The 16,070-nt window shown below is 46.8% G+C and overlaps 1 protein-coding gene across 13 annotated transcripts in view; it reads left to right on the forward strand.

Moving 5' to 3' along the window:
* Positions 1-16,070, forward strand: part of Itpr1 (inositol 1,4,5-trisphosphate receptor type 1) — a 330,113-nt gene that overhangs the window by 300,237 nt on the left and 13,806 nt on the right. For all 13 annotated transcript variants that reach the window (XM_029535575.1, XM_029535574.1, XM_029535578.1 and 10 more), the window contains one exon: positions 2,324-2,484. In XM_029535575.1, the coding sequence (XP_029391435.1) occupies positions 2,324-2,484 (161 nt within the window). The remainder of the gene's footprint in view (positions 1-2,323; positions 2,485-16,070) is intronic.

A 16,070-nucleotide genomic window follows, 5' to 3' on the forward strand; every position in this document is an offset into this window, starting at 1 on the left:
TGGGAATCTGGAAGCTGAGTAATCATATCAGGATTATTCAGAATATAGTTACTAAATTTATGAATTCCTTCCCAATATGGATACTAAAAAAAGGGAACGCTTTCTCTTAAACATCTAAATTCTTTAATTTTTAGCCTCTTAAAGACCTAGTTTTTAAGCTTTTTATTTTGCTGTAATTTTAGTGACAGAAAAGTCATAGGACGAGTACAAAGAGTTTCTCCCAGCTCCTAAGAGTCCCCAGATTTTCATTTTAATACTGGCTTCCCTTTCCTTTATTTATCTACACACACGCACACCCACACAGAGTTTTTCTGAACTGACTTAGTATCAGTGGCTGACATGGTGCCCTTTTGATCTTCAGCATTTCAGTATGTATTTGCTGCTGGCAAGAACATTCTCTTACATGGTTCCAGTATAGTTACTGGGAAATTTAAGACAAAACTATTTGTCTATCTAATTTTAAAAACTCAACCCTTCATTCTACTAGTGCCTTTAGAAAGTCCCTGGCCATGTGACATTCGGGCTCCTCTTAACTCCATGGGCATTTTTTTTTTTAATTGAAAGATTTGTTTATTTGTGAATAGGAGTGCTTGATGCACATGTTTGTACTCCAGAGAGGGCATCAGATTCCATTACAGATGGTTGCCAGCTACCATGCGGTTGCTGGGAATTGAACTCACGACCTGTGGAGAAATGCCCAGTGTTCTTCACCACTGAGCCATCTCTTCAGCCCCTCCACAGACATTTGTGAAGAACATAAGGCACTTGTTTTGTAGGGAGTCCTTTGATTTGAGTTTCTCTGAAGGTCCCTTACAGTAGAGCTAAGATTATGCATTTGTATACGAATATTGAAGACACATTTTCTCACCTTCTCAGTATGCCACATCAGGGACACATTAAGCCATAGCTTAATGTATACAGCTGCCGATACTCACTTTGATCTCTTGGATAAGGACATATTTGGTATGTTTCTCCCAATAAAGTCACTGTATGGCAGGATGTATGGCAGGATGCTTGGAAACCTTGTAAGTGGCCTTGGTATCCCTCACTTTACACATTCAGCCCCAGCTTTAGTATCCCCTAATGATTCTTGCCGCGGAAATTATTTCCCATATTTATTTATTCAATTCATTAAGTTTGGGATAACACCTTACCTTAATTTTGAGTTAGTGTAGGCTGGCCTTGAACTTGTGGTCCTCCTGCATCAGCCTCCCAGCTATGGTGATGTACCATTGTATCAGGTTCTGTCTTGATGCTCATTTTCCCCTGGGTTTGGCCAGTGAGAACCCTTCAGGCTGTCTTTTGTGTTTTGCCATGTCATTTTTTTTTTTTTTTGTACTCTATTTTTCTGGCAGCTTTAGAATTTCTAGTCTCAACTTCTGCCTTCTCTGACCCAGCCATACAATCAGCCATTTCTTCAGTTGTTCATAGTGAAATAGGCACTTAGTAGCCAACATCTAAGTATTCATTCCTATTGATGGCCATTGTTCCAGGTTTAAGCTGTAGATCTATGGGCTGGTATGTGTGTATGCCTTTGTGCGTGCATGGAAAGACATGGAGACGGATCCACCTCCATCTGTTCCTCTAGTTTCATATAGATAACAAAAAGATGGCTACCTCTAATTCTACCTCAGCATTACAGTGTCTATATCATCTTCCTTATTCTGCATATTTGTGCTCCCTTCTTTTAATGTGAGGAATCCAAATCCTACTAATGGCCTGAAATATATTTCCTTTACTCAACTCTAATTTCAAAATGGCTAGCCCAGGCCTCTACAAAATATAGTTACCAACCAGCATCTGAAATTGGTTTAAAGTTCTTTTTGTCATGTCCACACTTTGGCATTTACCTGAGACAAGGGAGCTTAAATTCACTGATCTCCTCCAGGGGCTGAGCCTATCCTCATGTTCTTCCCCTAGAAGCTGAAAGGCAGGTTTCCCATGCACCCGTGAGGCAGCCAAGGCACCTGGAAGCTGCAGGGTTTTCAGACCCTCGGCTCTGCACATGGTATTGCCTATCTGTAAATCCAGCACTTGAGAGTTTGAAGCAGAAGTACCAGGAGTTCAAAGTTACCCCCCTGGCTACAAAGTGAGTTTAAGGCCAGCCTGGGCTACATGAGACCCTGTTTTAAAACAAAACATAAACATCAAATAAACCCTGCTGAGGCAGACTCCCTGCCTGTGCCCTCCTACCATGATGAAAGTGGGTCTTGAGGCCAAAGACCCCAATTCTGCCTGCAGATAAATCAAGATGGCAGGCTGTGCTGACTTTGCTCTACGCAGTGGCTCATGGGGCATCTGGGATGTTCTGTCTCTCATTTAGGCTTGGAAAGGGACAAGTTTGACAATAAGACTGTCACCTTTGAAGAGCACATCAAGGAGGAACACAACATGTGGCACTATCTGTGCTTCATCGTGCTGGTGAAAGTGAAGGACTCCACAGAGTACACCGGGCCCGAGAGTTACGTGGCAGAGATGATCAGGGTGAGTAAGGAGGGGCCCTGAAGCAGGGCAGCCCGGCAGCCTCGGCTCTGTCTTTCTGGTTCAATGTTTCTGGCACCTGTAGAGGAGCCACATACCAAAAACCTATTGACTGAGACCTCAGTGCTCTGTGCACCTCTGTTCCCTGAGGTTCAACTAGAGCCAACTCTGTCCGTCTGTTCTCAAGGAGGGGAAGAGGCTGAGATGTGGGGAAAAGGGACTCAGGGCTGTCTAACGACTGCCTTATCCTATCTCAAACTCCACCTCCCAGCTTAGTATCTGTCTCAGTCTACCTCTCCTTGGTATTCCACCTTGTTTTTGTTTGTTTTAACATCTCCAGTCTCACTAAGATTGGTCCTTTACATACCCGATGATCAGTACGTATAGTTTTCAGCATGACTTGTTCATTTGGGCTCAGCCTTCTGGGAGGTGCTCTGCTGATTATATGGAAGGGATCACATGAGGGAGTCTAAGCTCCGGATTAATCTTCCTGCTGATGGGAAGTATATATTTCTGTGTCCCAGCAAGGCAGAGAGGTAGCTGCTGTAGGTTTTCTAGATAACTCTTCTCTCACAAGGCTTTGAGGAATCACAAGACGTGTGCTATGAGAGTCCCTGGCCGGCTGTCCTTTATGACACGTGCTTTCCAAATTTGTTAGAATGTGCAGGGGGTGTGTGGAAAAGCAAAGAGGCATGGACTGTCAAAGCAGGGCAATGAACCTGGGCTCACTCAGGAGTGGGCCATTGGTTCTTGGAAAGGCTCCATGATTGTCGCCCTCCTCCCAGTGGCCAGGAACCAGAGCGCTCCGAATGACCATGAGTTTCCCTAACCAAGCTCTGCTGTGGTTTCTGTGTGTGTGAGATTTTCAGGCATAGAAATATGTTTGTGTCAGGTCTGTCCCAGTAAGCAGCAGCACCCACGCTAGCAAGGGGTAGTGAACTGTACTGAGTGCAGTGTCACAGTCGTGTGGTAATACTTCCTGCGCCCCCAAGTCCTATGAGCTAGAAGGCTTCCCGAAGGGGGAACTTCCATGTGTATCTTGACATCCTTAGGGTTTGTATCAGTTATTCTGTTCATGGCTGTGACCAGATACCAGAAGAGAAGCAGCTTCAGGGAGATGAAGGCAGGAGTGAGAGGCATCTGCTCACACCACCCACAGTGTGAGTGCTGCTTCTCTGCTGCTCTCTCACTTATCTTCAGCCTAGGACCCCAGCCCATGGACCAGTGCCACCCACACTTAGGATGGGTCTTCCCACCTCAGCTAACCAAGTCTAGCCCCCCCCCCAGAGGCATGTCTCCTAAGTGACCTTAGATCCTGTCAAGGTGACCGACTGGCTGTATTAACCACCACAAGTTACATGTTTCCCAAATTCGAATACACTTAGAACTCTTCTGGGGTATAAGTATTATTCTGACCCAGTACTCGCTCCCAGGATTCCCTGGGGTGCCAACAATATGAGTCTGCGAATCCCCCTTTGAGTAGTAAGAGTCTAACACAGAAGGCAAAATACTTTTTTGACTTAATCAGTTACCATCCAAGGGCTGGGGACAAAGTTCAGTGGGCAAAATGCTTGCTGGGCTGAGTTTCTGAGCCCAGGTTGAGATCCCCAGTGACAGTAGAAAAGCCAAACCTGGTGTCACAAGTCTATAAATCGAGACAGACAGATTCCTGAAGCTCGCTGGCCAGCCAGTCTAGGTAACCAGCGAAGCTTCCAGAAGTAGGGCCTAATTGGAGGAAGTAGGTCATTGGGAGTGTAGAATGCTGGCAAGATGGCTCCGTAGGGAAAGTCACATGCTGCCAGGCCTGATGACGTGAGTTTAATTCCTCTGACTAACATGATGGAAAGAAAACTGATTCATATGCCATGTGCACGTACAAGATAACTAATTAAATATAACAAATATATATAAAGTAATAAAATCAATGTAATGGGTAAAAAACTTATTTACATATAGTTATTACTTAGGTTTATGATATAAACATAACAATTAAAATCAATAAAGATGATAAGTAAATGAATTTTTTAAAGTAGAATATGAGGTTAAGATGAGCACTTGCCACACTTACCTGTAACTCCAATACCAGGGGATTTAATGCCCACTTCTGCCCTCCATGGGTACGAGTTGGGTGCTCATACAGACATGCAGGCAAAACATTCTTACACATAGAAAGGAAGAAAAAGAAAACTTTTTTTAAAGGGCAGAGAGCAATAGAAGGTGCTTGATGTCCACCTCTGGCCTGTACGTGCACACATGGGTGAGTCACCTACACACATGTGCACACACAGAGACTAGCATCAAGACTGGTTGTGTGACTGCTGAGGAAAAATACTGCCGACCCTTTCTGTACGTAGCTCTCACCATGTATAAAGCTTCTCCGTATCCAGCCTTCTATTCGGTCACTGTAACTACTTGCTTGCACTGGGGAATGGTCTGGGGTAAGGGGAAAGAAGAGCAGAGCGTGCTTCTGGAAAGGCTCTGGAGGGAGGGAGCATAAGGGGAGAGGAGCCTGAGGGAGCGGGGAGCAGCAAGCGAAGAACAGGCCATCAAGAGCAAGGGTTGTGCAGTTCCTCCTTTAGTCACTATGACAAATGTCGGACACAAACAACCGAAGAAGGAAAGGGTTACTTGGGCTCAATTTTGGACACTTTGGTCCCTGGTTAATGGTTGTCTTGTGTCTTAGTTGTGGTGAAGCACAGCACTATGGGAGAAAGGTATGGAGAACAGTCACTCACTTCTTGGAGGCAGAGGCCAGAAAGAGATACCATCCTTTAAAGGCAGATTCTGGGCCAGGAAGATGGCTCAGTGAGTAGAGTGCTTATTGTGCAACCATGAGGACGTTAAGTTCAGATCCCAGCACCCACATCAAAAGCCAGGCTTGGTGGCACATGCCTGTGACCCCCACTGATGGGAGAGAGCACAGAGACAGGCAAATCCTGGAGCTTGCTAGCTTGGTGAACTAAACAAGCGATGAGCAGCAGGATCAGTGAGAGACCCTGGCTCAGAAAACAATGTGGAAAGCAATGGAGGAGAAGACCTGTTTTCATTTCCTTTCTGCTTTCGTGGTAAAACACTGACCACGAGGAAAGGGCCATTTGGTTCATGCTTTCAGATCACAGCCCATCATTAGGAAATTAAGGGCAGGAACTTGAAATAGAAACCATGGAGGAATGCTGCTTGCTGCATTCCTCACAGGCTCATACTTAACTGGCTGTCTTATAGCCCAGGACTGCCAGCCCAGGGGATGGTGCCGCCCACAGTGGGCTGGGACCTCCTACATAAATTAGTAATAAAAAGAAATGCCTCATAGACATGCCCATAGGCAAACTGGACCTGAGCAGTTCCTCACTTGAGACTTCCTTCTCAGGTGACTCTAGGCTGTGCCAAAGTTGACAGTTAGAGCTCTGACACCTTCAGCCTCCATGTGTACATGCCCACATATAGGATCACACATATTGGGGCAACACAGAGAGAAACAAGGGTGGTGGGGAGAGGGAGAAGAAAAACAGACAAATCAAAACATACAGTGAAATTCCCAATGATCTATTTCCTCCAAGTAGGCCCTACTTCTGGAAGTTTCTATAACCTTCAAATAATGCCATCAAAATGATTAACTGATCTTTGGATTAATCCATTGATTAAGGCAACACTCATTGTACCTCTCAATAATTTGATATTGCAATTGAAGGCCAAGCCTTTACCACAGAGTCTTTGGGTGACACTTCATGAATACTGTAACAGGATAGATGCAGATGAAAGTAAGGCTAGGGTCAGTGCCTGCCCACACTTAGCTTTAGAAGGTGTTAGGCAGGATTTCAGAAATCAGTTTCTGTAGCACTTTGATGGGAGATGGCTGGCAGGGTGCGGGTGAGACCTGGTCAAATGGGAGCAGACTTCTGTATGGGGGTAGGTAAGCAGAGAATGTCAGAGCCAGTTCCCACCAGGGCATGACACCCTAATAAACATCAGTTCTCTGATTCTATTCCTCCAGTGGTTGACACTGGCAAATAAGTCCATGTCTTATCAGCCCATACATTGCCACGAACCTAGCCATAGGTATATGTGGTGACCTGGACTTTTCTCCTCTCTAAAGTGTCTGTCTCTGTCATATCTTTAAATCTTTCCAGGGCTGATTGTAGAGCTCTGTTAATCACCTTACATTATGCTCATAGAAAAGTCTGGTGCCCTTTGGAGCTTCTGTCTCAGTCATGGAGACTTACTGAAGTCTTGTGAGCAGTCACTTGACTGGGATTAAGAGCAAAGTGACCCCTTGCCTGCCACACAGCCTGATTAGAGCCCTCTGCATTCAGTGCTCTGAGAACCTGGGCATTCATTCTGTTTCCTGTCTGTACTATGTTTGATTGGATAAGATGCCTTGTCAGAAAGCATGAAAATCTAGAGCATCAAAGGGTTCTTAACTCTGAATGTCAGCACTGCTGGACAGCGGGATGTTTTGTACTATAAAAGAGGCACAGAGGAGTATTAGAGCCATTGGCCAAAAGGCAGAGCCTTTTGCCTGTGTTGTTTTTAGTGGTGATTCACCTTGGTGCCACATGAATCCCTGACATGGAGACTTAGCCATAGCAGGAGAGGACCTGAGCATGGCTCAGCTTCACCACTCAGGGCTGTCAGGCTCCTAGGCACACTCAGCTGCACTGCTGCATGTCACATGCCTGTGTTGTCACAAGCATGAGCTCATGCTATGTGGAAGCTGTCACTGTCAGGAAGAGACCTCCCTAACCTCTCCTACTCACTGATTCTGGGCAGGAAACCAGGCTATGTGGCAAGACCAGCCTTGGAGACTGCTGTCACTGCAGGTGAAGGACAGAAAGGGATGGCCATCAGGGATGGAAGCTAAAGTCCAGCAGTCCTCACCCCTCCTAGACACTTCACGTCTTTGACAAAGGCTTTTTAGTGGCATGTGATCCTGAGGAAGGACAGCATTTGCCTGATGGGGGAAGAAGATGTTTAACTCTTCCACTGTTCTCCTTAGTCAGTTGAGATTGCAGAGCGTCTGAATCTGTTCAGTAGCGTCTGCTGCAGGCCATGCAGGAGACCAAGTGGAAAGCCTCAGGTGGCCATTCAGAAGGTAAAAGAGCTTTCTAGTTCCTCAAGGACAGCACCTTTCAGGTAGAGGCATCAGGCACATAGAGTATGGACCTCCACTCCCAAAGCTAGCATCTGGCTGGTGATTTAGGAAGAGAACCTACTGGCCATGGATGAACATGGATGGGGAGGATGGGGAGTTGACTAAGTACTGAGCATAGTACCCCTTTGCCTACATTCACATCCCAAAGGCATACTTCCTGTATAAAAACGTGACAGCCAGGTATGCGGTGGCTCGTACCTGTAATGCAAGCCCTCAGGATGTGGAGACAAGATTGCAGGAGTTTGAGGCCAGCCTCAGCTATATGAGACCTTTTCTCAAAACAAGCCCCACAAGACAGGCTCACTAGGTTAGCCGTATCACCTTCCCTAGTTCAGTCAAGAAATGGCCCGCAGTCAAGGTAACAAGATTCTTCCTCTCCGTCAAGGACGGTTGTGCTTTTCTGCTATCCCTAGGGGGAAACGAAGGAAATTGTCTTGTAGTTGAGAAATTCCCAGCCATTCGCCCACAAGTTAAATTTCACTTAAGTACAGCATGACCTGCATCCTCATCTCTCTCCTTTTGGTCATCCCTTGTCTTATTTCATTAGTTGCTTTTCCCACAGAGCCCATTCCTACCCAGGGTCAGGGTGTGGGGACAGAAGATCCTGGTCTGAGTGCCAGCTCTGCTCTTCCATAGGCATGTAATCCCCAGCAAGTCATAGGACATCACTCACCCATTGACCATCTGGGACTTATACAAATTCAGGTTCGTGCTACCCCCCACACCCATCTGGGACTAGACAGATAAGACCCGGAGTGTGGCAGGAGGGTGTGGAGGGCAACAGCTGGTGGGCAAGCTTAAGCACAGCAGCCAGCAAACAGAAGGCCACCCGGTGACACAGAGCCAAAGGGAGCTTCCTTATAGTCCCATCCCTGGGGGAGGTACCTCGGCTACCAGCTGATTGTCACCAAGCCATCTTGATTTTAATAGCATCCTATGTGGGGGAAAAAAACAAAAACAAAAAAACAGTATCTTCTCCTTTCTCTGGTATCAGTGGGGTTTCTGTCGATTCAGAGAAATGGTCTTAGAGTTCTGGGGTTACTCTTGGTTCACTAGTAGACCTGACCCAATGGTAAGTGGTGCTGTGACTCAGAGGTCTGGAGAAACTTGCTTTCTTCCATTCCCTGCCCCCTATAATACATATGCAGCTTAATATATAGAAATGATGTCATTTTTGTCACAGGCAAGCTATGACTGCAATGACCTCACATAGCCCTTGGCAGCGTGTGTGTGTGTGTGTGTGTGTGTGTGTGTGTGTGTGTGTGTGTGTGTGTGATGACTGTAGTCATGGTGGCAGCCTAAGGAGTTTTGTTAATCTGGATCTCCATATGTGTTTCCACAGTTATATACATGCCCTTTTATATAATTTCTACACCAGTGGCTTTGTTCTATGACCACCAAACTTAGGATTTGTGCTTGTCTAAGGTTAAGGTGATACTATTGGGTAGGAATTCACTGTGAATTATCTGCCCAGGAGGATGTAAATACTACATAAGTAGGGACATGAGAGGTAAGAGACAAAATATATGATTCCCAGAAAGAAGCAGTTGCCCTTTTTTCTGCTGTGTTCAAGGGAGAAGCCTGAATTCTTGAATGTCAGAAGCACAAAAAACATTAAAAGGAAAGGTGCTTTTTAAAAAACAAAAACAAAAACAAAAATGAATGATGAATTTCTTTTCCTAACTAAACACAGATTCACTTATGTTTCTTGAAATTCCACCTCATAATCTTAGGGTTTTTTTTCCTCCCAGAAGTGTTTCTGAGTGAACTGCATAGAAAGTGGGGTGAGTGGATAGAATATCCTGGGCTATTCTGAGTGCTTCTCCTCCGTGGTCGCATGTGATAGGTTATTTCTCTGCCGATTAAATGAGCCAGTTCAAACCAGATTAGATCATATAGGCAAGATTGTTGGGAAGCTTCTCTCAGGTGAGTTCACTGGCCCCAAGGAGAGAGACAGACAGACAGAAGACAAAATATCTGGATTATATAGGAAGAACCTCTTGGGAAAGGGCAACTCAGCCTCTGGGCTGGAAAATTCAAGGCTGCAAGCTGTGTGTGCCAAATAAGGACTGAAGGATGCTGGGAGAACCTGGAGGCCCTGGAGGCCAGGTCTGCTTTGATATGTAAAATACGCACCTCTGATACTTGTCCTGGTGCCATAAGCCAAACATCAGGGTCACCCAGGACCCAGCAGTGACCGAGGAGAATGTGTTTCCTCAGGTGACCTGAACAGTGGCTGGAGTACACTGGCTAGAGCAGGGCTGATTGGATAACGGCTGCCTGTCCTGGGTTATCATTAATCACCCTCTGTGCAGCATCTCGCCCATCCTATACCCAGCAGGATATAAACAGCTCACCAGTGAGAACTCAGCAGGGTAAAGGAGCCTCTGCAGGGTCACACAGCTGGACCAGAGCTGCTGGACCACAGTTCAGCCTCAGGCGGCCCCACCCACACATCTAGGTACCCTTGCAAGGGGTGGGGTTGGGGGGCTGTCTGTGCACCTGCACAGAGCCCTCGGGGTCAGGAGCCTGCAGCCTTTGTCATCTGGCTGCCTTGTCTCCCTAGTGTGTGTGGAATTAATCACTTTTTTAAAAGGCAGAAAAGGCCCCATGGGGGTAAGAAGGAGAACGGGAAAAGGGGGATCTCCTGGGTAATGCTGGCTGGCTAATGCATAAATCAGCAGGCCTTGAGCTTTGTGGTTAGATGGGGTTTAATGCTCAAAAGCTCTGCATAGCCAACCTGGCTCCCAGGTGACCGACCACCTCAAGTGCTAGAGAGTGTCCATATGACAGAAGTAGGGCAGGGAGTGTACAGCTCTGGTAAAGAATTTATCTGACATATTAACACCTCTACCACCACTTACACTTGAGTCACTGAGGCATAGTCCTTGGTGACCAGATCTGGTGGGAGAGAGGGCAAGAGGGTAGAGGAGCCGTCAGAACCGCCAGGCGGACTAGCTTCCACACCCAGGTGACTCAGGCCCTGAGCTTAACGCAGTGACCCAGACAGGATTATGTCTGCTCTGACATCCCTTAAGCCCCACGCTGAGCTGACTCTTTCTCACCGGTGTGAACTCTTTGTTAATCCTCTCTCAGGTAGTGGAGAGTTCCTGCCCAACAGGGGAGGGGCCCTTGCTTTGCCTTCTTGGAAAAGGCTTTCCTTAAGAGCCTAATGCAGTCTGTATCAGAAGCTAGGTGAGAATCTTTTTTTTTTTCTTCCTGAAAAGGTCTGTTCAAGGAATGTTCCAAGCAAATAAATTGTGTTAACAAAGTATGCAGTACAAAAGGCCTCTGGGGGACCACAGTGAGAAAACTGGGAAGCAAGAGGAGATCTGGCCTCAGCCTGTTTGTCTGTAGTTGATTAGAAGACACAGGAAGTAAACAGTCAGAAAGCAACGGTTAGTAAGGTTAAGAGATCAGAATGGGAAGTTAAGTGCCCGCCTCTGAATGGGTGTCACTCCCTTCTGTCTTAAAGCAGAACTGGCCCAAGTCGTGCACTTTGCTTGACCTGAAGGAGTGCCTGCGCTCTGGAGTCTGCAGACTGGCCAAGGGTAGTCCAAGGACTGGCATGGAAGACCCTTCGAGGATAATACCTAGATACCAGATCAAGGCTCTGGATGGCTGTGGAGCAAGGGCTGCCCAGCATAGGGAAATGCATCTCAAGTGTCACAGCCATCAGGGAGACTCCAGGGGGGGGAATGAGAATGAGAGCCTTTAATGTTGGCGCCCCTGCTGGCTGCCATGTGGGGTATATAACTGAGGGACACAGCCTGGCAGAACATGCAGCCAGCTCCACCCTGACCTGTCTTACCTGAGTTTTCATAGACTCCGCTTTGTCCCGGCATTGGAAATGTGACAGTGACATCCCATTGCTCCATTCAAGCATACAGTAAAGGGGTTTGGACTTTGATTCTGGAAATTAAGGGAGGATGCTAGGAGGAAGGGAGTGTCTCGATAAATTACTGGGTCAGCGATATCAGTGTTTCAGTATCCTCAGTGCCATAGCAACAACTTTGTGCCTAACCTGGGAGGCCATGTGCATTGGTGAAGAGCCCTGAGCTCCCATACGTGAGGAGACAGCCTGTGCTGCCCTCTAAATACAATTCCCAGAATGCCCCCTGGAGTGCTGTGACACCATGTCCAACTTCAAGAATATCAGGGTGAAAGAGAAGTGGAGAGGGATTTGGCCACTGCCTTCTCAGGGGCTGGAAACTGTGTGTCAGCACCATTCAGTGCACCTCCCCAGCCAGCCAGCCAGGCTCTGACCCCACCCGCTGGGCTTGAGCTTGGGTTCCTGTCGGTGGCAGCTGCACAAAGCATTTGCTGAGCTTATGTTTCCCCACCTAACTTCATAACATGTGCTGTCCTCTGGTGTAGAGGGGGTGGGGCCACCCCCTCCTTCCTGTGCACTTCATGGACACCTTTCTGGTACTGGGAAGCACTAGGCATCCGGCCTGCCTTTCTGCATGCAGCTCTAGCATGCTCTGCATTTTCCTCAGTCTGTATGTTACAGCCTTTCTGACAGAAAGTGGAGCCCTAAAGGATCTGAGATGCCGAAGGAGAGCACAGGAGTGGAGCCACCTGACTGGTCTTCCAGGCCTCAGAGGGTCAGGGTTATACCAGCAAAGGTTGGATAGAGCCACAGAGAATGTGTTCACCGCCCAGGGGAGCACATGATTATCTGCTCCAGCTTATATGCTCATAGTAAATACTTACATACACATCACCCAACAAGACAGAGCTAATAAACTAAAAGAAAAAAATATATACCCAGACACCCTCCCATTTTTTTCGTCCATCACACAGTCCACTGGGCTGTCTCCCATTCAGGCTACATCTGTAACTCCTTTGCCTAACTCCTGCATTCATTCCTGATGGTTCTAAATACCAACTTTGATATAACCACTTAGTAGTAGCATATTGCTACCACAGTATACAGCCATATATACATATACTATATATACACATACATATACATATATACACACATATATATACACATATATATCAAATATATATAACATATATCAAAAATATATATGTATATATTTTTTGATAAACAGGTATAAGAGATATAAAACTCAACCTGTAAAGTACCCTGAAATGGACTGTCTTCACCAAGTGCACACAATGGAAATTATTTAAGACATGTCTTTTTATAGAGAATGCCTGCAGGGAACATGGGGAAGGGGAAGGACTTGGGTACCACCTTTCAAAGTGGTATCAGGGGAGACTCAGGCTTGTGAGTATCTAGAGATTAGAGTAGGTGATTTAGAGAGGATGGGGGAGTCTGGAGAGCCTGAATCTGACATGCATCCTTCAGAGGTGGCACCATCCCTGCAAACACTCTTGGGTCCGCAGGTGCACACAGCTCTTCAGTTCCTCCAGAACTGTGGGCAGGAAGCCGGGTAGTGTGCGCCTGGGCTGCACTCAGAATTTCTGCAAAGCAGTGGTCCTGAACATAGTTTCTCTTGAGTTTTCTGTTCTGTAAACCCAGCTGAAAGAACTCAGGAAGCACACCATGGCACGTGAAACAGCTATTAGCTGTGTGTATGTACTTGTGTGTAGGTTCAAATGTGTTGAGACACAGTCTCTCTATGTAGTCCTAGCTGGCCTTGAATTCACAGATATCTTTCTGTCTCTGCCTCCCAAGAGCATACGTCACCACACCTTGCTATGTGTCTGTGTCTGTTCAAAGGTGAATGAATGGAAGGACTTTCTGCTAGTTGGGGGAAAAGATTTTAGAACCTTGGTTATCAGATTAGGCATCAAAGCAAACAAGAAAACACTGGATTCAGTCAACCACGTCAAAGTTAAAAACTTACAGAATCTAGAAAGAATCAAAACTGCTGAAAATTGTCACGGGCTCCATCTCCAGGAATGCTCTGGTCAGCTCTTAGCTGGTGGAAACTGCAAGGGAAGCCGCCGTAGCAGCACGTCAGAAGCCAGCTTGGATGCTGGATTCCGGAAAAGGGTGACTTTTGCCAGATTGTCTCTTATTAACAGTCTCAAAGGGGGCCAGCCCTGCCTTGCCTGGCACAGGCCGCTGGCCTACCTCCTTCTCCTCCCTGACCTCTGGTTTGCTCAACGTGGCAGCCTCAGGTGCCCAGGACCCAGACGTGTCACTCCCACTGGTGAACTCTGCCTTCTCACAGTCCTCATGGGTGCCCAGGGAACACGCCACCTGTGGCCCCAGACTGACTTGAAAGGGTGATTCTGCAGCTGGCTGCGAATGGGAATTTCATCAGAAATGGGTGCGGTTCTCTCTGCTGGCACGGGCTGGTCTTTGTTGTGCTGTATCATCCAAGAACAACTATTAACTAAGGCTAGGAAGGGTAACAGGTCATCACAGCCCAGCTGAAGATTATATAATGTGCCTGTCTCGGTAATGTCATGCCAAGCACACAAACAGCCAAACTACCACCTCAACTTGTAAGCAGCTTGGGCAAACCTCTGGTCAAAGAGAAAACAGGGTCTCCAAAACCTTATCCCACAGAAAGAAAGTAATTTAGGTAGGAGTCTTGATATCTAGATTACAGCATTGCCTCTATGTGAGCTATGTGACCTTGAGCAAATGACTTTTTATTGATTTATAATGCTTTTATACAATACCATTCATTTTAGGGGACACATTCACAGTGGCTTGATCCTTATTGTCACCAAGTGCAATAGCTAGTGAGCTGGGGAGGGGGAGGGGAGAGAGAGAGGTTGGGGGGGAGGAAGGAAATCCTGAGCTAAATGAGCTGACTCACTCTGTCCTGTGTGGATAGAGAAAGTCACACCTCTAACTCTGCCTAGCTTTTGATCCAGGCCTTTGCTCTTTCTACAGTCACAAGTCTGTGGTAGACGTGTATAGAAGTGGTGAAAAAGCAACATCAGTGGTTTAGGTTGACTGGATTCTTTGAGGTAGCCATGAAATTCCAGGTAGACAGTTACTAACCTTTTTTTTTTTGAGCAATTTTAGGTTTATAGAGAAATGAGGCAGGAAGGGCATCTTGCCATGCATTGATTCTCACTGCCTCCCTTTCCTTTCCTTTCTTCCCTTCCTTCTTACTTCTCTGCAGTTAACCCAATTAAAAGTGAGCATTACGAGCCGGGCATGGTGGCGCACGCCTTTAATCCCAGCACTCGGGAGGCAAAGGCAGGCGGATTTCTGAGTTCAAGGCCAGCCTGGTCTACAGAGTGAGTTCCAGGACAGCCAGGACTACACAGAGAAACCCTGACTTGAAAAACAAACAAACAAACAAAAAAGTGGGCATTACTGAGGCTATAGCTGTGTCCAGAGAGATCAGCGGCAGCAGACACACAGATCTGTGGCGCTGTTGTGAAAGTCGTAGTTTGTGTTGGGAGGACTGCTCATGGTGTTTGATACGCATCCAGTGTGTTCTGACGGGCATGTGGTTTGTAATTACGGAATCACACAGGCTATAGCTTCACTGCCCCTAAAGCCTCTGGGCCTCATGTGCCCCTCCCTCAGAGCCTGTGGCACCCACTGAGTTTACCAAGTTGGAATATACTTTCCAGGGGTTATTAATGTATAAATTTGAAAGTCATGGAGCATAAAGAACAAATGCACTCTAAAGAATACTTACTTTCTTCTTCCACTAAAATGATCCAACCTTGTTCACCAAAGGGACAATTGATTCCAAGTCTGCTGGGTACCCTACATGTCTGCTTTGTCAAAATTAAATATTACGTTCCGTCTCCCTCCCCCTCTAAGCATTCTGAGGAGTTGAAAACTGAACTCCAGCGTGTTTCTGGCCTCGTGCCAAAAGACAGAGTTGCAGCTACCATCTGAGCTGAAGATGGTCTTGGCATCTAGGATCTTCCCAGACAGATTACTTGGGGGCAAAGCAAGAGTTCCATTTTCTAAACCTTGCCTTCTCTTCCATGACCGACTCCCAAGTCCTCATGTTCTCATGAGACTCTCTATAGAAGAACAAAGGGTTTGGGAAGTGACCTGCTCTACCACACGCCCGTCAGAACACACTGGATGCGTATCAAACACCAAGAGCAGTCCTCCCAATCAAACTATGATTTTTCACAACAGCGTCACAGGATCTGTGTGTCTGTTGCCGCTGATCTCTCTGGACGTAGCTATAGCTATAGCCTTAGTAACGGCCACTTTTAATTGGATTAACTGCAGAGAAGTAAGAAGGCTCTGGATTCTCAGGAGTCTTTCTCAGAACAGCACCTCCACTTGAACCTGGGAAGAAAAAACACCTGCCTCTCAGCATTGGCAACCCCTGCCTCTGCCCTCCCTCTCCCTGGCTCTGCTCCCAGCCCCCCCTACCACTCCCCTCCACGCATACACTCATACACACATACACACACTCTCCCTCTTTCCAGTCAAGGGCGTGTTGAAGTGGCTGGTCAGTGCCACCCCCGTGTCTAAAACTTGAGTGTTTGCCTTTGTAGGGACTTTTCCAACCTTACCTAG

This window comes from Mus pahari, chromosome 2 (genome assembly GCF_900095145.1).
Source record: "Mus pahari chromosome 2, PAHARI_EIJ_v1.1, whole genome shotgun sequence".
Lineage (NCBI taxonomy): Eukaryota > Metazoa > Chordata > Mammalia > Rodentia > Muridae > Mus > Mus pahari.